Source organism: Pleurodeles waltl, chromosome 11 (assembly GCF_031143425.1).
Source record: "Pleurodeles waltl isolate 20211129_DDA chromosome 11, aPleWal1.hap1.20221129, whole genome shotgun sequence".
NCBI classification, from domain to species: Eukaryota; Metazoa; Chordata; class Amphibia; order Caudata; family Salamandridae; genus Pleurodeles; species Pleurodeles waltl.
In genome coordinates, this window is record NC_090450.1 from 490,821,080 (window position 1) to 490,844,252 (window position 23,173).

Sequence of the window (23,173 nt, forward strand, 5' to 3'; positions counted from 1 at the left end):
TGCAGCTGCACATGTGTTTCACCAGGGCAGACAAAACCCTTGCCAGCACGATTGAGAACATTGGCTGTGACATTCCTGCTGCCAAGCCCACTGTCACTTGGAAAGAACCAGTTGCCAGGGAATGGAGCACAGATAGAACCTGTACTAGAGGGGGGATCCCAGTGGGATGACAGATATCTGATATCAGATCAGGCTCCAACTGAGCACATAGCTCTGTGATTGTGGCACTGTCCATTCTATAGGTGAGTATTATATGCCTCTCCTCCAGTGTAGCCAAGTCCACAAGGGGTCTGTACATTGGGCTTGTCTCGTCCTACGTTTCATCAGCAGTGGTAGGTATCTAAGGGACACAAGAGTGAGTAGGGTGTCACAATTTAAACAATGGAACTACCACTTCTGTGTACATAGAGCAGTAACATGATGGGACATTCGGAATGGCAATGTATGTGCAAAATTTGGAAATTACGCAGTTCTCGATTATCTGAATTTTGAGCACCACCATAAAATGGTGACCGCATGTCCTGTATGTAGGGACAGGTGGAAGTGAGGTAACTCCGCCGGCGTTGCGCATCATGGTGGAAGGCTATTCCTCATTGGATAACATGGGGCTCTATGGAGTACAGTGGCCAATGGGGATCACCGGCGGCGGTGACGGTGTACACCGCCGTGGACGTGACTGCCATTTCTGTCCATAATCTCACTTGATTCCTGAATTTCCACAGGACAACACCTACACTGTGTGTGCTGCTGTGATCTGTGTCTGGATCCTGCCATGGCCCATGTGATGAGGGAAAAGGCCCCTGCCTTTACTTCGGAGGAGTTGGAGCGTTTGGTGGATGGGGTCCTACCCCAGTATGGGCATCTGAATGGGCCTCCAGGCCAACAGGTTAGTACACAATGGGCATTAGGCATGTGACAGGGTTGCATGGAGATGTGTGTGCAAGCATCGTGCCATTTGGGGGGGTCGTATGTCTGGTGGTAGTGTACATGGTGGCTGCTGAGTAATATATGCGCCAATGATGATGGAAGGGGATTTGTGGGCCATATGTGTGACATGCTGGATTGTATGTGTAATGGTGTCCTCCTGTCTGTGTTTCCTCTGCAGGTCAGCGCTCATCAGAAGAAGGGATTGTGCTGTGCCATCGCCAAGGACGTGCGGACCCTGGGAGTCTACAGCAGGCGGAGCACCCACTGTAGGAAGAGGTGGGAGGACTGGACCCGGAAGACCACGGAGGCCCAGCTGGGGATCGCCTCCCAATGTTGGCGGGGTGCCTGTCGGAACCTGACCCCCCCCGGATGGCCCACATACTGGCGGTGGCCTACCCAGAGCTTGTTGGGCGCTAGAGGGCATCACAGCAGCCACATGGGGGTGAGTACAGTGTGCGTTACAGCTATGATTAGGAGGTGTGATGGGATCCTGGTGGTGGGTGTCAGTTAGTGGGTACCCCTTAATGCCAGCTCAGACATTGCAGGGTGATCCAGCTCAAGGGAAATGAGTTTATTGCTAAATCGTTTCACATAACGAGGTTGCATACCATGTCAGACAGGGCGTAGGGGGTCCCAGGAGGGGTGCAGTAGGCAGTGTTCGGCTCTCATCTTGCTGTGGTTCCTAGCCAATGGAATGCCAGTGCGGTGCATGGAACACAATCCAGATCCCTGTATGTGACGGTAATGTGTATGCCATCTGTGGTGTTGGTGCTGTAATTGACCCCAGTGCTCCCTTTCTCTCTACCCCCTCCTTTTTCTTCTGTGATCCTGTCCATGTGTGCATTAGCATCATCTGGCGGAGAAGCAGGGGCACCAGCGACAGAGGGAGCTGCATCCCATAGGACCCGGGAGGCAGAGTCCACTGGGTGAGGGGAGCACCACGGCGGAGACAGGAGGTGACAACACTGACTCTGATACCTCCTCTGATGGAAGCTCCCTGGTGGTGGCGGACACCTCTGGGACCACCCCACCTGTAGGTACAGCCGACACCCCCAAACCAGCACCGCCTTCCCAGTAGCCCCTCATTGAGTTGCCCGTGCCCGTTCACCCAGGAGGGTGGGCATCTCCTTTGCCCTGCTGCCCTCAGTGAGGAGGCTATTGACCTCCTGAGATCCATCTCTATTGGACAGTCAACCATTGTGAATGACATTCAGGGGCTGGCATGCCAGATGCCGATGCAGCAATGTAATGCATACCTGGAGGGTATTCACGGTGTATTGGCGGTCCAACAGACATCGTTCCAGGCTCTGGCCTCCCCTCTGTTGGCAGCCATTGTCCCTGTTCCTACCGTCCCCCCTCCAACTACCACTTCCCAGTCCCAATCTCCTCTACCCCAACCCATCCCATGCACACATACAGACAAGCATGCACACAAACCATCACCCAAGAGTGGCAAAGACAAACACACGTCAGGCCACAAGCTCTCACAAAAACAACAGACAGTTGCACACACAACAACATCCAGTGCCTCCACTGTCTCCTCCCTCACTGTCACATCCGCACTCACCCCTGCATGCACTGCATCAACAGCCACCACCAACATCACCACACCAAGCAGCACACACACCTCACTTGCAGACACCTCCACAACATACATCCATGTGTCCCCTGTGTCCTCTCCCACCCTGTCTGCACCCGACCTCCTAAGAGACACAAACGCATGCACATAGATACCCAACAGCCATTCACCTCACATCAGCACTCTGCCCATGCACCTGCACCCAAGTCCAGCAGATGTACACCTCCGATAACCACTTCCTCAACCTCCACTCCCATTCCTCCTCCCACATCCCCCACCAACGCCCCTAAGAAACTTTTCCTTGCAAGTCTTGACCTCTTCCGTCCCCCCCCCTACCCCACTGTCCTGCCCGTTAGAGCAGGGTCCCAATGACCCAGCCCAGGACCTCAGCCAATCAGTCCACGAGGACAGTGGAGGCACCTCCTAGTCGCGGAGGCAAGAGAGGGAAGGATCCCACTCCACCACCCAGGATAGGGAAGGTTCCCACTCCACCAACTAAGAGGGGCAAGAGCCCCCTCCCCCAACAGCAGTAGTCAAGGTGCCCTCTCCTCCGGCTGAGACACAGCAGCCCTCACCTCCGGCTGGGACACAGCAGCTCTAACCTCAGGCTGGGACACAGCAGCCCTCACCTCAGGCTGGGACACAGCAGCCCTCACCTGCGGCTGGGACACATCAGCCCTCACCTCTGGCTGGGACGCAGCAGCCCTCACCTCAGGCTGGGACACAGCAGCCCTCACCTCCAGCAGAGGGCATGTAGGCCACTCCCAGAGACTGTTGTTGCCCCTCCAGAACCAGTGGGCAAGTTCCCCACCTCAGCGACGGTGACCTTGCACTCCCCAGCAAAGAGAAATGGACATATAGCCCCCTCCAGAACCAGTGGGCAAGTTCCCCACCCCAGAGACTATGACCTTGCACTTACCAGCAAAGAGAAATGGGCATGGAGCCCCCTCCAGAACCAGTGGGCAAGTTCCCCACTTCAGTTCCCCTTTCCCCTGAGATGCCTGGCCATTCCCACCATGATGCCCCTGCACAGTGTAGTGCAGATTACATCAGGGAAAGAGTTGGGGCTTGGACTGCGCCCTGTGGCCATTTGGGCCTTTTGTACTTTGGACTGGCTATTGGCCCTTTCTGCACAGTGACTCATGTGTATCTTGTCACATGGACATTATGGTGGCTGTTTTCACCCAATTAAACAATCAGTTACGTAATGCTGTAGTCCTTGCATTATTATGACGTGTGTCCTGTGACATTGTTTTTCCTCTGCAGCTGGTTGTGTGTATGGTGTGTGTGTGTCTGGTGTGTGTTGTGCGTGTGTGTGTCACTCCCCTTTTCCTCCCTCCCTCCCTTGTGTGCTAGGTGGCTGTACTCTCCGTTGTCGTCTTCCTCCGTGCTGGTGTTCCAGGTGGAGCATGGCGTAGAAGAGCATCGGGAAAACTTGAAGTTCCGGTTCCATGGTGGCCTTGATCTTCTCTGTGTCTTTTGTCTTCTGTGTTCTGTTTCCGCCAGGCTTTTGATGGTGTTAGTACCACCCCGGAAATCATGGTGGTGTGCTGTGTCATAATATGGTGGGGGGTACCTTGTCTTCCGCCTGGCTGTTGATGGCTACCGCCGTGGACAGTGGTGTTTACACCCTGGCGGTTGGTGTGGTACACTGGATGTCTATGGAAGTTATCACCACCATGGTCATAATATGGCGGTAGTTACCGCCAGCCTGTTGGCGGTATTACCGCCACTTTATGACTCACAGCCAATTTCATAATGACCACCTATGTCCCTCAGGGGCTACATATACAGTTACACTGCATTACCTTCTGCCATTCTGTTTTCTTGTTATTATGCCCTATAGAAGCTGACTATATGGTTACATGACCATGTTTCTTACTAATGGCATTTTGTTTATGGTGTCCTCTGGGGGTGTTCTGAGCATTACAATCAAGATACTACAATATTCGCTGCATACGGAAAATCGCCCCATAATGCATTGTGGGGCATTCCTTTTACAAAATATGTTTGCCCATAACTCACCATATGGTCGTCCTAGGACAATGGGACCACCATCAAAATGTTCAGCATGATGCACTCTTTCTAGTAAGGTCATCTTTGGGTCCCAACACCAGGTTGGGGGGAATAGTAACTTCTCCCACCATTCAATGTCTTTTTAAGCTCTCGCATGGCTGGAACTTTTGTTTTACAGCGGAGAGTTATTTGTGTTTTGAGGGCCTTATTGAAATAGTATTGCAGTAGGCCTGTTAGGCCTGACAATATGTAAGGCACTACGCATTCTAGAGGCTACATTTAAGGTTACATTACATTACTTTCTGCCATTCTGTTTTCATGTCGTTATGCCCTCTTTGGGTTGACTTGAAGGCTACATGACCATGTTTCTTACATATGCTATTTTTATTAGAGTGTTCTCTAGGGGCTGTTGTGAGCATTACAGTCAAGATACTACAATATTCATGGCACTCGGAAAATCGCCCCATAATGCATTTCAGGGCATTCTTTTTGCAAAACATTTTTGCCCATAACTCACCGTGTGGTGGTCCTAAGACAAGGGGACCACCATCAAAATATTCTGTACGGCACACTCTTTCTGTCTTTTCTGTCTAAGCCATCTCTGGAACCCCACACTAGGATGAAGGGGCCCCCAAAATAAAAACCCCTCCCACCAGTCTGTGTATTTTTAAACTTCTCTCATGGCTGGAACTTTTGTTTTAAAGCTGGAAGTAGTTTGTGTTTTAAGGTCCTTGTTTGTAATAATTTGGCACTAGGCCTGCTATGCCTGAAAATGTATAAGGCATTATGGCTTTTGTGGGCTACGTAAATGGTTACACTGTATTACTTTCTGCCATTCTGTTTTCATATTCGTATGCTCTCTAGGGGCTGACTGTAAGGTTACATGACCATGTTTCTATGGTGTTCTCTACAAGCTGTTCTGAAGCATTGTGGCCAAGATACTATAATATTTGCGGCACTTGCAAAATTTCCCCATAATGCTTTGCGGGCCTTGCTTTTACAAAACATTTTTGCCTATAACTCCCTGTTTGGTGGTCCTAGGTCAATGGGACTAACATCAATCTGTTCAGCACGACGCACTCTTTCGGTGTAAGGCATCTTTGGCTCCCCACACTAGGTTGGAGGGGACCTCAAAATAACAACCCCTCCCACCAGTCCGTGTCTTTTTAAGTTCTCTCATGGTTAGAGCTTTTGTTTTACAGCTGGGAGTAGGTTGTGTTTTGAAGATTTTGTTTGTAATATGATTCTATTAGGTCTGCTAGTTGGCCTGCTAGTCTTGAAAATATGTAAAGCACTACATTCTCTAAGAGTTAAATATGTGGTAACACTCCATTATGTTCTACCTTTCTTTTTTCTTGCAGTTATGCTTTTTAGGGGCTGACTATATGATTACCTGACCATGTGACTTACAAATGTTATTTTAATAGTGGTGACCTTTAGGGGCTGTTGTGAGCATTACAGTCAAGATACTACAGCCCGCTTTGTGCGGTGTTCCTTTTACAAACATTTTTGCCCACAGCTCATTGCATGATATGCTTTCTGTCTAGGTCATCTCTGGGTCCCCATACTGAGTTGGAGGGGACCCCTAAATAATAATATAACAGTATATAATAAATAATGGTAATATTTCCATTGTTTGCAGTAGATAGAGGAAGAAGGTAAATGGACGTTCTTTAGTTATATGCAGGACCACTGGTATTATGTGGCAGAGAGGATCAAATTATGCGGCTGGGTTGACCAAATGATGTGGCAAGAAAAGTCCAGGTATGCATTTACAACACCAATAGCTCTAACTCAAGCAAATGTGAGACCTATTGCATTGCGAATGCTTGTTCTGTCTTTGTCTTCCGCTGTTTTTTTTTATTTGTGTGTTTTTTTTCTTGTTCTCTGGAAATATCTGATGGGGGAAAATAATTGCTGGTCCCCAGATATAAGTGCCGGGGTCCCACCGACAATTACCAGCTCAAATTAAGCACTGGTCAAATGCAAAATTCACAAAAATAATTAAAACAACTCACAACCTATACTGCTATACTGGATGCCTTCATCAATCGCCATATCAACCCACCATCGACTGCTTTTACATAGATTTCACACTCTACAATCAATCATGGTACTAATGACATCAAAATGCAACACAACATAGTATTTATTTTTGTAAAATGGATTCTTGGCATGTGTGTCATCGGTTAATTTCTAAAATAACTACTTTGAAATTAAACATTTATTTTAGCCATCTTTTTTATGGCTTAACTTTCCAAATGAATGAATTAATGTTATAGACTAAACTGCTATAATGTGCCAATGGACTATGGGCCTGATTTAGCGTTTGGCAGAAGAGGTTACTCCGTCACAAACGTGTCAGATATCCCGTCCGCAGTATTATGATTCCATTATATGGTATGGACATCGTAATATGGCGGAGGGGATATCCGTCACGTCTGTGATGGGGAACCTGTCTGCCGAACTCTGAATCAGGCCCTGAGACCTTATTTATTCAACATTACAGGAGTGATAATACGACACTTTCTTACAAGGATAATGTGTAAATACAATATGGAAATCAGCTTGCATGTAATACCTTTTTGTTATCATGTGGCGGATTGGGCAATGTGTTCCATTGGCAACTTTTCAAGATAAGAATTGAGTAACTAAGCAACTGATGAGAAAAAAACACTTGAATAGCTATGAAATACTGCTCCCTTGAGGAAAATGAAGAAATGGAATTGGCAAGTTCTGAGCAGATAAACTTTATGCTGTAGAATGAACACATCAACAAAATAAATGGATTTTCACTGCTTTAAGCCTTTTCTGAGTCTCATAAATTAATAGCTGACTAGACAGCATACCCTGGCCAGCGCAAAGACAATATTATTTAAAGCCCAGCTCAGATTACAGCTCCCACTAGAGGCATACCTTTGTCCAGCGCTTTTTGATTTTCAATGTTCATTGTAGCAAGTTTGCCACTCAGGGTAACTTTTGCAAGGCCATGGACTTTGATTTTAGGGCATGCATCCTCTTTTACAGTAGTTCGGATGTTTAGTAAAATTAAAATAAGTTCCTCCCTCACAATTATGGTATAAAGCAGATTGTGCAATTGTTAATCCCCCTGGAGCAGAGGTCTTCAAACTTTTTTGTTTTAACCCTCCCAAAAAAATGTTTTGAAGTTAGGGTCGCCTCTCAAAACCTTCTTGGCTAGGATGAGGGGGGGCATGGCTGAGCTCAGGGCGCATGTCTTATGGGATCATTTCAGGGAGACTTTTTCTATACTGTATAATCCACAAAAAATGTGAGATTTATAAAATAGCAAATTAATGTAACAAAAGCATAAATTAACCAAAAAAATCTGCTCCCCATAATTGCAGTGTTGTGAGCTTGTCACACTCCTCAGCCCCAGTGCAACTGCACCTGCTGCACTAATGATAACCGTGGCCCTGAGTAGCAGGACATCTGCTTCAATTACATTACACAAAGTAAGATTGTTTTAAAGTTCAGGAAAATTAAGTGATTTGCCAAGAAGCACACAGTGCTGGGTGAACGCTGGGCCTTGAACCTGGTTCCCCAGTTCCAAAGTAAGCAGCTCTCATTATTAGGTCACATTTCCTCCCTTTCAGATATAGATGACCTCCCATGTGTTGCCCCCTTTTTTGCAGAAAAGGTTCCTCAGCCCTAATGCTAGCAAGGAAAATGAGCCCCCTTACCTTTTTTTTCCGAAAGACATAACTGTAATGCAGTGGGGGCCTCAGACCCTAGACTCCTAGTGCCACTGCTCCTGCTTCACTGATGATAGGTATTTCCTTTCCACATGGGATGTCTCCCCCACCTCTTGCTAAAAAACATGAGCTCCTATTTTGCCCCATCCCAATCACTGTCATCTATCTGATGTCCAAAGTAAGGTGTATTCTCTGCGTCAATTTTTCCCACTCCTGGACCACAGGCACAAACCAAATCTGCCAGAGCAAGTGGCCACTGGGCCAAAATGCAAATCAGAAAGAATAGGAAAACAGACACGGGGTTTAGCTGGCTCCACATAACACTGGGACCTGGTGCGACACCACCGGTCACACCAATCCTACCTACAGCTCTGCAAAGCAGGCTGTCTGTTCGGCCAACTTCACTGGGCCATCACTCCTAGGCCTGAGACACAAAGCAGGCTTTCTGCCCCTTTGTGTAAAACAAACAATCTGATGTCTGCTACCTGAAAGGTAAATTTGTGCAATTGGTTAATCACCACATATTAAGAGTGCTCGGAAGTAAGTACATACTTTAACTGGTGGAGTTACATGGAGCTCCACTGTGAAAAATATTTATTCTTCGTGAGAGGTAATGTAATGGTTTTACCAGGTGAGTTCTGCAGTCTGTCATTTTAATGGACAGTTATAAAAACGTGCTGAGGTATAGTCTGATTACGTATTACTAATATACATATAGGTAAAAATAATGATTGACTTTGACAGTGCTTTCTGTTACTGACTGGGACTTCACAGCACTAGAAATACACAATGCACAGCTGCTATCTCCCACTGCGCAAGTAGGATTACGTTCTGTGACTGTCTTGTCACACACTGCAGCCCGTATTTATACTTTTTGACGCTAAACTGCGCTAACGCAGTTTAGCGTCAAAAAGTTTAGCGCCGGCTAACGCCATTCTGAAGCGCCATGCGGGCGCCGTATTTATTGAATGACGTTAGCCGGCGCTAGCAGACCGGCGCTGTCTGGTGTGCGTGGAAAAAAACCACTACACCAGGCAGCGCCGGCGTTGGGGAAAATGGCGTTAGGGCGTCTTAAAATTGTGCAAGTCAGGTTGACGCAAAAAAATCGCCTCCACCCGATTTGCGCCATTTTTAACGACGCCCAGACGCCATTTACATGATTCCTGTCTTAGTAAAGACAGGAGTCATGCCCCCTTGCCCAATGGCCATGCCCAGGGGACTTATGTCCCCTGGGCATGGTCATTGGGCATTGAGGCATGTAGGGGGGCACAAATCAGGCCCCCCTATGCCAAAAAAAAAAAAAAAAAAATTATACTTACCTGAACTTACCTGAATGTCCCTGGGATGGGTCCCTCCATCCTTGGGTGTCCTCCTGGGGTGGGCAAGGGTGGCAGGGGGGGGTCCCTGGGGGCATGGGAGGGCAGCTGTGGGCTCATTTTGAGCCCACAGGTCCCTTAACGCCTGCCCTGACCCAGACGTTAAAAAGAGGCGCATATGCGGGTTTTTTTGACCCGCCCACTCCCGGGCGTCATTTTTGCCCGGGAGTATAAATACGACGCATTTGTGTCGCAGTCATTTTTTTGGACGGGAACGCCTACCTTGCATCTCATTAACGCAAGGAAGGCGTTCACGCAAAAAAATGACGCTCTTTCCTCATACTTTGGCGCTAGACGCGTCTAACGCCAAAGTATAAATATGGCGTTAGTTTTGCGCCGAATTTGCGTCGAAAAAAACGACGCAAATTTGGCGCAAACGGAGTATAAATATGCCCCTGCGACTCTTCAGTGAACACATTAGCCAAACGAGGTTTGACAACCTAAAATAGTAAATTTCGTACCCATTAATTTAACTTGTGTTTATTTTTAATTTTATATGTGCTACATGTGAAAGAATAACAAAATTACAGAATATGTTGATCTTTCAGCCACCTCTTTGACCCTGTGACCCCACTTATTGATCCTGCCCCATGGGTTCCAGGATCGAAGTTCACACACTGTGGATGAAGATAGCCTGTAAGTGCGCCAAATAAACAAAATTGCGCTTCTGGCGATAGTGGCGATTGGCGATAGGGGGCGCAATGGGGCGCAAGAAAAGTGGCGCTCAATGTAATGTAGTACAACTTTTCTTAAATATGGGCCACAGAATGAGGAAAAAGCCTCGAAAATAGTTTTGTGCAGGAAGGAGCGCCTTTCTGGACAAAAACAATCCAGCATTCAGCGCAGGCACCCTTGCACTGTGATGCAAGGGTGCCGGAGTTGGCGCTAGGCAGCCAAAAGTGCGCCAGCGCAGAAGGAAAAGATCGGAACGTGCCGTATTGGGTAAATACGACGCCTTCCTGCCCTTTCCCTTTGACGCAGGGCAGCATAGCAAGATGCGCCAAAACTCATACATATGTCTTTAATTACGTAAGACATGTTTTTTGAAATAATGTTTTCTTACATTGCAAAAAAACCCTGAAAAATATAGCATTCTGTCGCCGTTCTACATGAGAACTTCTCCAAATGTCATCAGAGCCGATATTCAAAGAAATGCACAGCGGCTGCATCTTCCAGACCCATAATTGCCTTCCCATGTTTGACGTGACTTGTTTATACTGGCATGTTAAACCTTTAAAACAGACACCGTTTCAAGAGCTATTTAACAACAGCCAAAACAAATAGGCCTGGAATAAATCTGTACTAAATACTAGGGGTACTCACATCGGGTTCTATTTTGATGAGCGCGATGTCTAGTTTCTGGTCGATGTCCTTGACCTTGGCGTCGTAGTGGGCCCCGTTCTTGACTTCGACTTTAATTCGTTGTTTATTCGTAAGGACGTGTGCATTGGTAACTATCAGGCCGTCTTCAGACACAATGAAGCCTGAACCGCTGGACACAGCAATGTCCTGGCCTGTGAAGGGTAGTCTGTCCAACACAAAGGGGGTAGCAGACAACATTTCAGGGTTCAATTAGCATTGATTCATTAAAAATTGTAATTGTTTTGAATAGTCCAGACAATAATATAGGCATAGAATTTCCATTTAAAGTACAGTTTGAAGATTTAAGGGGACGATTGAAAGAACATTTGAAAACCTCCATTTACAGTACAGCACTGAGATGTGTAGACATGTGTCTAGTTATGTATATGCATACAAACAAATGTTTAGAAATATAATATGAAGGGATATATAATACACAACATTACAGAAAACGGGATCAATGCAACCATAGATTTCTGGAATTACTTAAACAATCATAAATAGAGGACTGGGCAGGCCTTCTATTTCACCAGGGCATTTCCCCCGTGGGCTGGACTCCTGGTGCCTTTGTCCCCAGCTTTCAACTGCAGCAGCAGGCAAGGGGAGGCTGGCCTGCAATCCTGATGACTGGCACTTTCCCCAGCTCCCTGAGAGTAAGTGCAGCAGAAGGCAAGGGAAGGCTTCAAGAGGAAAGTAAAAAGAGGGAGGGAGTGGGAAGGTAGAGAGAAAACAATGAGAGAAGAGAGTGAGATGGAAAATGGATAGATGGAAAGAGAGAGATTGTACAAGGAGACGAAGAGAGAGGGGCTGGCTTAAACATTTTTGCCAGGGCTACTTTTGGTTCCCAGCCCTGTGTAAATGAGATTAGACCAACTGTCCTACAGACTGGCTAGAGAGCATTTAAGGCTTTTCATCTATGCACTCAGGATCTGAAACAACATCCTGGCATCCATCAGGAGCAACCCTTCACTGCTCCAGTTTCAGAACGAGCTGAATACTCACCTCTTTAAAGAACACTACTTCACAGTGCAGTTCCAACCCAATAATTAGCAACCACTCCCAGCACTTGTTTTCTATATGCTTGCCTTTGACCCTGTACAGTGCCTAGCTACCCTTTAGACTAGTTTTGCACTATACAAGTGCCACATTTATACATTTAATTGCATTGCAGGGGCATTACCAAGAGTCTTGAAAATCTATTATGTTCAGAGTTAAAAAGGTAAAAATGAGGTTATGCAATGATGATGTCAACTTTCAAAGTGATGTGTGTGGTGCAAATTATATACACATGGGAGTAGGCCAGGTGAAAGCAAGTACTGTCAAAGCCAGTATGTCTGGCTTGCATTTTCTGTGATAAGTCAGATGTTTTACTTTGCCAAACTACCCAGGCATGCTGAATTAATATTTCCTCAGCAGCAGTAGCAGAGGCGTTGCTGGGTGCGCTGAACCTTATCAGCAGTACACTGGCCCAGTTAATTTGCTGTAAAGTCAACCAATGTGTCTTGCAGTGAATCAAATATTGTTTTTGCACACAATTTGTGTATTATTACATAAATAATTGCATATAAAAAAACGTCTGATGACTGAATGTACATTTCAGATGTAAAAGGAGTTCTTTTTGTATTGCAACCAATTCCTACTCTGGTGTGGCTGGCCTTTTTTGGTAACTCATAAATCAGAGATAGAAGACATGAGTGAGCGTATGCAATTCTTAATTATAGACTGTGGTGTGTTGCTGGGCAGGTTCCTAACTGGGGTTCTAGTAATGCCAGAGATATGCCCCAGCCTCTAAGATTAAGAATATTCCATTAGAAGCCCCCAGCATTGGTAGGGGAGGAGAAAGTTACAGAAGAAGAAATTCGGATCACCTAGATAGATTTATTATTATTGTTATCTACCAGACATGAGTAGAATGCATGCTTGCTGATGTGAGCTTGTGGGAGAACTAGGTGCACTTTTTTGTAACTTCTAGGCTGTCTCGAGTGTGTACAGGAAGTGCACATGCAACTCAGGGGGCTTTCAGTGAACAAATAGGACTATAAATGTTTCATAAGGATTGTTGGTGATCCAGTTTAGGGAGGAGGATGTTTTAATTAGGAAGCTGAAATGGAAGCCTGATACCCACTTTTGGTCAGAGCATTGAGGCCATTTGCTCCACATAGTTAAATGCCTTTATTCCCTGGATTTAATTCATCCACCCAATCCTCACTCATTGAGCTAGTGATTCATTCACATGGATACACAGCTATGTCTCCAATCTCCGTTCATTGACTGACTGGACAAGATTCCATAATGAAAAATTGCGGTGGTCGGGCTCGCTCACTGCACTTGCTAGGTGCAGTTTGAGGCTAGCCTGACAAAATATGCCATGGCTGCTTTTGGTTCTGAGTCTGACCGTGATCAGGCCAGGAAATAACTGATTTCTTGGTAATTCCTAATTTCTCAGGGGAACCTCAAGTTCCGCCTATAATTCCTATGGACTCTACCCCCTGTCAAGAGCAGATCTTGGAAACCTATGAAGGGCCTTTTTAGTGTGCAGGTATGGCCTATGGTTTCCAGAAGCAGCAGAAGATGCCAGAATTACACCTGATGTCTGGATTACTCCAGAGACAGTCTGCAGCAGGAAGAAAGAACACTGGCATTCAGAAAAAAACATTCCTATTGCCCAGGGCAAGCGGAAAGGCGAAGAGCTAGAAGAGGAATGAAGGGACACAAGGAACATAGAAATTTCAGCTCAGTCCAGGGAGCGAGCAACTCAGCAAAGCACAAATATGGCAAAACTATACTCCAAATGGATTCCCCTTAAAAAGTGGTGGAACTGGATGTGTCACAGGAAAGAACAAGGAAATGGACTGCTCCAATTTGGTTTGAGGAATATTCCATAATTATAATGCATTATGAGCATTTCAAAATATAAATATATATTTGTATTCAAAGCGAGAATAACATGAAAAAGATGCTGAAATACCTTATGTCAAAAAGCTGAAGACTAAGGTTTCTTGACAAATGGTGTTTAAGCGACCCCACAGGTCAGGCTGGATTTCCCTTTGCAAGTGGTGTTACAGAGCCACCTGCATGCAAGGAAAACCTGACTCTCCCTAGAATTCCACGTGAGAGAGAATCCAGGATGCAAGGACACCCCTACAGCCCTTGTCCCTGCCTGACACAGAGGGCACATTGAGATGAGATGATGCAGCAAGTGGAGCCCTCTTGTGAGAGGCTGCTGCTGCTCTCGTCCCTGCCTCAAGGAGAAACAGAATGTAAGAGGGAACTCCTTGCACCCAGTGAAATTACCAGTATCACTGGTATTGGTAACCTTGGTGGGAGACTTAACAAGGAGATATCAGGAGCACTTGTCACTCTTATTTTTAGATTAACCAGAGGTCTGTGACTTCAGTGGGTATCCTCTGGGTGGCCAGCAAACCCTCCATCAGAGGCCTAGTGAAAGGGTATAACTGGGGCAAGGACAGTGGCATAAGGAAAATTGAGGGGGCGCCCTAGCAAGGTACATGGGGGAGACCCCTTCTGGACTCAGTCAGGAGCTCTCAAACCAGAGTACTGTGCTGAGGGGGCCTCCTGGAGCTCGGATCCCCCTCCCACACAACGGGGGCTGTGGGGGCATATGTTACACCTCTAGGCAGGGAGAACGTGAAATTGCCACAAATCACAACCTTGGAGCCCTGAATCCTCTTCTTGGAGCATCAGGCTCACACTAAGACATCAGCAGAGCTACACTGCCAGCTGGCAGTGGAAACAGCATCGTTGAGGCAAATGTCACTGGAAGAGGCACGGCAATGTTGGAAGTCATCAACCTTACAGGTGTACAACCCTAAGTTCAAGAAGCTCCTTTACTGGCTGGCCACTAGAGAGAGTTACAGAGGTTGAGGATCAATTTAGGGTCTGCATATTTGACACTGTACAGATGTTTGCCAACTAATACTGAGAATTATAAGCCCATAGGTCAAGGCCCATGCAAAAAGTGGTGTACCCACTGCTGGCAGAGATCCTACTGCCCTTGACCTGGGCTAGCCAATTACAGCTGACAAACTTAACACAACGCTATTGGACTTGCCTTCAGGTAAAACTCCAGGCCTGGATGCATTTCTCGTTCAGCATTACCGAACATTTTGCAGTATGCTGGTCCCCAATCTACTGGCCATGTATATAGAAGCAACGGCGGCAGGCACCTTTCCCCCAGAGATTGGCGTGGTCACAAAATGTGGGGACCCCTAAAGCAGGTCAGCCCTTGGACAGATGCACCTCATATAGGCGCATCTCCTTTATCAACTGTGGAATAAAAGTGTTCACGAAGATCCTGGCCAATCAGCTATGACAGACTTTGTCCAACTTGATCCACCCCAATCAATGTGGTTTTATGCCAGCTTGCAGTACCTGACACTGCATCCTCAAAGTCCAGATGGCTCTTTCCCATGTGCACTGCCTTCATGTCTCCTCAGCTCTTAACAGACTTTGAGAAAGCCTTCAACCTGGTAGACTGGCCCTTCCTGAGTACGGTCCTAGATTGTGCAGGCTTATTTCCGCAAGCTCACCAAGCTTTTGTACTCCCAACCATCGGCACAAGTTCAAATAAACGCATCACTCTCCTCACCCTGCCCAATCGCAGAAGTACCTGGCAAGGTTGCCCTCTCTCCCCTCTCCTCTTCACCCGGACTACTGAACCTTGGGCACGGCCCAAACACTGCAACGCTCAAGTACAGGGATGGTCATGGGATGATGGCCCCAAGGAAAGAATTGTGCTATACGCAGATGATGTCTTTCTCTTTTCAGCTAACTCACAGCCCTCGGGCCCTCACTGTCTGGTTTTACTAGTCATAAACGAGGAGGCGTAGGGCCTCCAAGCCAACAAAGTGAAATTGTTTCTGGTCCAGATGATGGGTGATTAGTGTCTGCTTCTGGCAGTCCGTAATCCCCATAACCTTCCAGTATTTGGGAATACTCATTTCTTTGCTTCCACACGTGACATGGAGCCTCAATTTGACACACTTAGTGACCAAAATGATAAAAGATCTTCTGAAATGGGCGCCCTCTCCTTTACGTCCTTAGGCAGGTAGCCCTCTTCAAGATGATGGTGCTGCCTCGCTTCCTACATGTATTCAAAAGTTTTCTTCTTCCAAAATCAGAACCGTGGTTGAAAACCCTTAATTCTATCATTTATCCCTTCCACATGTCTGGTGGGCACCCCCAGATCACTTATGTTAATTGCTGGCAGTCCCCCTATGATGGAGGAATGGGAACGTCAGACTTACAATGATATTATATTGACTCAAAGGTGACCATGATTAAAGACTGGCTGAAATGGGGATGGGACGATCCAACCTACCAAGCAGAGCTGACCATGTTGGGACTGAATAGCACAATGGGTGCTCTATCCAGAGCTCCAATCCCTCCTGGAATGACTTGAGTGGTCTTCCGGAACTAGAGGGGGCCACTCCAACCTATGGGATAGGACCACAGGCTGATGCGCATGACTACCCCCTGGCAGAGGATGTGGCTGTACCATACAGCAAGAATAGAAGGGTTCACTCAGTGGGACAGGATAGGAATCATCCATCTCAGGGATATATGTTCAGGGAACCACATTCAGATGTTTCAGGAGAAACAGGAGCAGTTTTAACTTTCCCACACCCAATTTCACAAGCACCTACGCCTATGATATGCTTTCACAGTCAACATCCCCTTGGACACCAACATTCCTGAATTTTAGGCGTTTTGAGGCTAAGCTACTGACTGGGAATTTCACCAAAGGTGCAATTTCACAAGTGTATTGCTCCCTGATCATCAATGCCATACTAGTTCCAGAGGCTGAAACATAGGTGGGAGCAGTGGGTCGGAGAACTAGATGACGCAGAAAGGAGGGATACCAGGAGGGCCCGTCAGGAATTAGCAATCTTCACACCCCTCAGGCTGGCCCAGCTTGATTATCTTCAATAACATATAGGACCCCCTGGAGCTTCATCAGGCGGGCAAGATTCCCCAAGCCAACTGCTTTCGCTTTTCCTCACTGGGGGTAGACTTTTTCCCAGAGGTCTGGTCCTGTTCTGTCTTGGTCCGGTATAGGCAGAATAAAGAACGGGAACTTCCATCAGTCCTGGACCGGCCACTATAATTCTCATCTAGAGTCACCCTCTTAGGGCCTAATGGAGATTTTGGGGGGTCCAAGCCTGGAACATATGTTGACTGGAGTCACTACGTTGAATGTCAAGTGGGACCTTGCTCAGAAATGGAACTCCAAAAATCCTCCCACAGTGGCTGTATGGCGCACAGGGTTGGACTGAGTGTGCTCAACAAGAAAAGTCCCTTTGGGTCTGGGGCAAATGGTGGGAAAACTATGCTTTGTTTCCAGATGATTGATCAATTTATGCATGTGAAAAGTGGTGATATCTCTGACACATTAGCTTTGACTGTATTGTCATCCGTGTTTTATAATGAAACAATAAACTTGTTTATCCAAAAAGGGCACACATAGAATGATGTTTAGTTCAGTTCATACTTAGCACTTTCGGATAGATACCTGTAATCACCAACACCCTATCATATCAGATACTATGCTTTAAACTGTCTCATTCTAAAAAGTAACCCTTGAGATGTACTGCTCCAGGTTCTGTTAGGTCATGTGCAGTAATGCAATAAAACATACAGTATTTTAGCACAAAGGGCTTATTTACATGTACCCCGATCCATGGTGAAAAGAAATGCAGTTATATTTTAGGATCTGTGTTTTTCCATCAAGTGATGTCATCAATCTATATTAATTTGAGAGAGGAAGCCTTTCGAATAGGAGGGTTTTGGACCTACTTTTTTAATCTTACTGTTTTGCTTTGTGATTCTCCTTGACCTTCCATATTTGTTAATGGCACATGATCCCTTTTACCTTTCACTTAAAAAATGTTCTTGACAGGTTTGCAGACTTTCCCTGGTTTATTTGCTGTACTCATTCAACCAAAGTTAACTACTCATTTATGAAAACTCTATTTTTAAAGGTCTTAGACATGGTGATGATAAGATAAAAAATTCCATGCATAAAGACAAAACATTACTATAAGTAAATAAACCATTGCCTGCATTTGAAGAAATCAGAAATGTTAGTAATCTTTCTGTGATTAGATATGTTTAATATGTATGATTTGGCATGATCAAGTATAAATTTAAGTATGGGAACATGGTTTCTAGTACTATTAAAGTTATAACTACATTTAACTTAATATGAACAAAAGAGTTAATACGGGAATTGAAAAGAATTTCCCTTTACGTTTATTGCAGTGAAATAAATTGAACACTATAAAGTTATGCTGGTTACTATAAACCTTGACTCATTGAAAATATTATGAACTAATTTGCTTAAAACCCTTCCTAAATATATTTAGAAGCTACTGTACAAATGCTTGTTAAATCACAAACAAGCAAGAAATAATTTGTTAAAGTTGAACTACTTTAAAGAAATTGTGGGGGGGTTGTCATTTAGCAGTTTGTTCTCTCAGACAAGCAAGGGATTGGTTAAGGCGTGAACTTGGCACAGAAATTACGTTACATTTCAAGAGGTCAGACAGGCTTGTTTTTTTCTCTTCCTTTTTAAAAATAACTCTCATAAACACGTAACTTATTTTAGGATTTGTTTCAGAAAAACGTGCAATTATTTCTTCTTCTAATCGACATAATTGAGATCCAAAAATAATACTAAGATTTGAAAATGGAGTGTGAGAAGTATTATTTGGGTTTATCATTTGTTTAAAAACATGAATGAACTCCCCTTGGCCGCCCTTGCCATCTTCAAAGCAAACAGCATCATTTACATAACTAACACGACCAATACCCCCACTTAGCTTGCAGACCAGCTCACCATCTCTGGTGGTTCTAAGCACACGCCCAGCCAAGATGGTATCAGACTGCACACCAAGAAGTATAAAAAAGGAAAAATAAGATAGTGTGCCTTTTCCATCTATGCACCAAAAATCTGCAACAACATCCCCCTAGCCATCCGGATAGTCCTAGTGCTGCTCCAATTTAAGAAACAGTTCAAGACTCACCTCTTTAAAGAACACTGCATCACAATGTAATAACTATCCATAACCCAGCTTCCTCTCCTATTACTCGTTGACTTTTAAACTTTTATTTGGCAATGTAAAGTGCTTCACTGATTTTTGGCTAAGTTCACACTATGGATGGCCCATATACATACATACATAAATACATACATATACACACTCATAATATTTTGATCTATATTCCCCAGTTACAAAAGAAAGTTTATCTTCCCAATTCATTTATTTCAGTTTGATAACCAAAAAAAGTTTGAGGAAGTATATTTAATTAAATGACATGATAAATTCTGGTGAGAACAAAATTATATTCTTTTTGTAGAGTATTAAACCTCCAAAAGCTTATAAGATGTATACTCTTTCAAATTCAATGAGCTTGTATAGCAATACATCTAAAAAATAGATTGTGTGGGAATGAGATCTACAGTTAACATTGACTGTAGAAATGTGGGATAACACTTGTAATAGGATTCTTTTTTTTTCTCACAGGCAGCAAGTCCAACCTAAACTATATATATATTTTTCAATACCACATTATTTTTTACACTGAGTTTGAATCGTATGTTTAAAAAACTCTCAACTCCGTACTGGTCTTGTTTTTCTTCCTTGGTTACCTTTGCTTATTTGAAATATGGTTCTTCTGGTTAGAACGTTTTGATTACAGGTTTAAAAGCAAATTAAGAATGTTCCTAAAATAACATGTATTTAAACTTTCAATATATTTTTATAGAGAGGTTATTGGATGCCTTGCACAGTCTTACCTTAGGTGGTAAAATTATTGGTTTATTAAGAAACATTGCATGTCAGCAAATACTCTAAAATGACACAAACTATTCTTTAATCCTTTAAGGACCAATGGAATGGGGATTGTTCTAATGAGAAAAGCAACAGTAGCACCAGCCTTACATTTGATCACATTTTTATGAGTGAAATGTTTTGAGCCCTGTTAACAACATATCTTTCTAAGTATTCAAGAGCTATTTTTTAAAATTCAACAGCAGTGGTTCTTAATCTTTTTAATCTGTGAACCCCCACTTCTTCAATACTTGAATTCGGGGACCTCTACTGAATCATTATTGGAATGTGGGGACTCCATCTGAGTCATTACTGGAAGCTGGGGAGCCCAGCTTAAACAGTTTTGATTATTTGAACTTCATAATTAAACCCAAAAATCTATAAATATGTAAATTAAGTAAATACACAAATAGTGGAATATTTTAATTCACAAATAAAAAAATTATCATCATCATATTAATGGGAGAGTTAGGGTTTTCCTGTATTCAACTGAGCCCACACATCATTCATACTGTATTCTGTTTGATGTGTATGTACTGCTCCCACAAATCAATCTGAGGACGCCAGTTGTGGGGCATATTTATCATGTTTATTTGCGATGCCCCTGCACCGTGAAAGGGGGCTCAAGTGTGACGCGAAACCTAGAATGTGTCATTTACCAAGACATGACAGGCCACCTTGTGTGGCCCTGCATGGCTTGGTAAATGTAGAGTAACGCAAGCCAGTGCAAGTCCTTGCTTTGCATTACTCAGCCCTAGGGAGGCATTCCATGTGTGGAGCATAGGTGTTCCCCAACATTCAGCCATGGAATTTGGCACTGCTTGGTCTGGCATCCTCAGCGTGGTTTCCACTAACTTTTTACCTTCTGACCTCCTCTTTTTCTGTCTTCCTTTTTGCTGGCTTTAGGATTCTATGCATTTTACTGCTGCTAACCAGTGCTAAAGTGCAGGTGCCCTGTAGTCATATATGGTGATATTGGCTTCTCCACAACTGGCATATTTAATTTACTTATAAGTCCCTAGAAAAGTGCACTATCTGTGCCCAGGGCCTGTACATTAAATGCTACTAGTGGGCCTGCAGCACTGATTGTGCCATCCATTACAGTAGCCCGGTAAACATGTCTCAGGCCTGTCACTGCAGAGTCTGTGAGTGCAGTTTTAAACTGCCATTTCAACCTGGCAAGTGCACCCACTTTCCAGGCCCGAACCTTCCTTTTTTATTAAATGCAAGTCACCCATAGGGTAGGACCTAATTAACCCCAAGGTCAGGGTGTAATCTGTTACCAAGAGTTGGGCATGTACTTTTAAGTTTAACATGTCCTGCTAGTGAACAACGATCAGATTAATTTTTCACTACTGCAAGGCTTATCTCTCCCATAGGGTAACATTGGGATTGCCCTAAAACATCTTTTAAGTGTAATTTCCAATTGGGACAAGATAGAAATATGGAGTTTGGTGCCTCTGGGCTCACAATTTAAAATCATAACTTATGATGAAGTTGGATTTTAAAATGTATGTTCTTACTTTAACCATTCTGTGGCTGTGTCTTTCTCTGAATACACGTCTGCGGTGGATTAGAGCTAGGCTTTGTGCATTCCCTCTAGATAGTCACAGACAAAGAGAGCTGGGGTGTGACATTTGCATCTTGATGGCATATCACCAGTCTTATGGGTGTCCTGGGCTAGATGGGTGGGAGGAGCTGACAGTTAAACCTGAATAGGGCTGTGCCTCTCCTCACACCAAGGGCTGCATACTCCCCTGTAGAATGTCTGCGGCCAGGAAAGGAAGGGCAAGGCCCTCGTGCACTTCAAATGCCTCTTGTTGATGTCTCCCCCACGTCAAAGGCTCAACTGGGTATGCGTGCTAGACCCAAAACCCCACCAAATCAATACACTTTGGGATCGAAGGGCATTCTGTCAGAAAGAAGGCTGCTGTGCTGCCAGGAGGAACTGCCACTCTGCTCATCTACATTGCTGTGTTGGCATGCTGCCTCTTACCTGGGGACTGGACTTTGCTCTCTACATCCTCTACCAGACCATGTGACTCCAAGAGCTTGCCTCTAGTTCTGAAAGTCTCAGGGCCATCAAATACTTGTTCTAGACTGTCCGTCTGCGATACACGACGGCTCTTCGCACTGGCAAAACCAAACTGAGAAGGTAAAACTTCCGCTGGACTTACCTGGAACTGTATATGACACGCCCACCATGTCAATGAGCCTGAACTTTTGGATTTCACCTGGTCTAGCACGACCAGATAGCCCTGGTTGGAGATTTATGATTCTAAGCACTACATTGTAATCTTTAAAAAGTCATATCTTGGGTTCTACTTATTGGATTTTTGATGTTTGGTCTTGTTTTACTCAGATAAACCTTCTCTATGTTCCTAAACTGGAGACTTTTTGTGGTGTCTTTCGCTGCCTTACCGTAATTAAGTGCTGCACAAATACTTTACACATTGCTCTGTGCCAAGCTACCAGAGGGTGAGCACGGGTTAATACGGGGTGTGTATCTTACTTACCTTGACTAGGATTGTGGTCCCTAATTGGACAGGACGCATATCTCTGCCAACTAGAGACCCAATTTCTAACACTGGTGATCAGCAGTGGGGATAGGACTTGGGTTTAAGAAGTGCTTTACAGTAATTTGGTCTACACTACTACTCACATCTAGACCAATTTGAATCAATTGTCTCTGATCCCTGATTGGCATTTCGTTTCTGTTTAACTCATGTCTCTGAGTGGAGGTCCCATATCTGCACCTGCAAGCATGGATTTTGAGTTGGCTAAGTTGGAAAAACACACAATGCAACAAATCAAAGATTTTTGCAAAGCATTTGGAGTTACTACAAAAGGCTTCACCAAGAAGGTGGAGCTACAAAAGGAGCAGATGGCTGTAGTTTTTGGACTCTTGCTCTAGACAAGACTGCTGGTTTAGGGATGACAGCACTTTTGTTTGTAGGCGACTAGGCCAATCCTACAACAAGTCGCAACTGGGGGCCCAACCCTCCTGGCTCACAAGCAGTACCTCACCAAAATCCTGAATTGTAAAAGGTGATTTATGGCAGCCTTAATGCATGGACTCTAGAAAGCGACATCTAAGGGGAGTCATGGCTAAACGGAGATTACCCTTTTCTCACAGGAGCAATAAGTCACAGTCACACGCAGGCAATTAAGAAAATGCAGTAACGTTTTCAATAGGTTTTATTAACAAGACTGCAATCTATTATAAAATGCATGAGCTGCAATGATTAGGATAATGAACAATGCAAGAAACAGAATTGTAAAATCAAGATTCATTAATATAAAGACCCCCACCATCTTGCAATAACATGAGATATGAAATAGGCCTTA

The 23,173-nt window shown here is 44.7% G+C and overlaps 1 protein-coding gene across 1 annotated transcript in view; it reads right to left on the reverse strand.

Moving 5' to 3' along the window:
• The window catches only part of LOC138265810 (serine protease HTRA1-like), a 579,494-nt gene that overhangs the window by 191,930 nt on the left and 364,391 nt on the right, over positions 1-23,173 (reverse strand). The window contains exon 3 of the mRNA XM_069213870.1: positions 10,935-11,139. Coding sequence (XP_069069971.1) covers positions 10,935-11,139 — 205 coding nt within the window. The remainder of the gene's footprint in view (positions 1-10,934; positions 11,140-23,173) is intronic.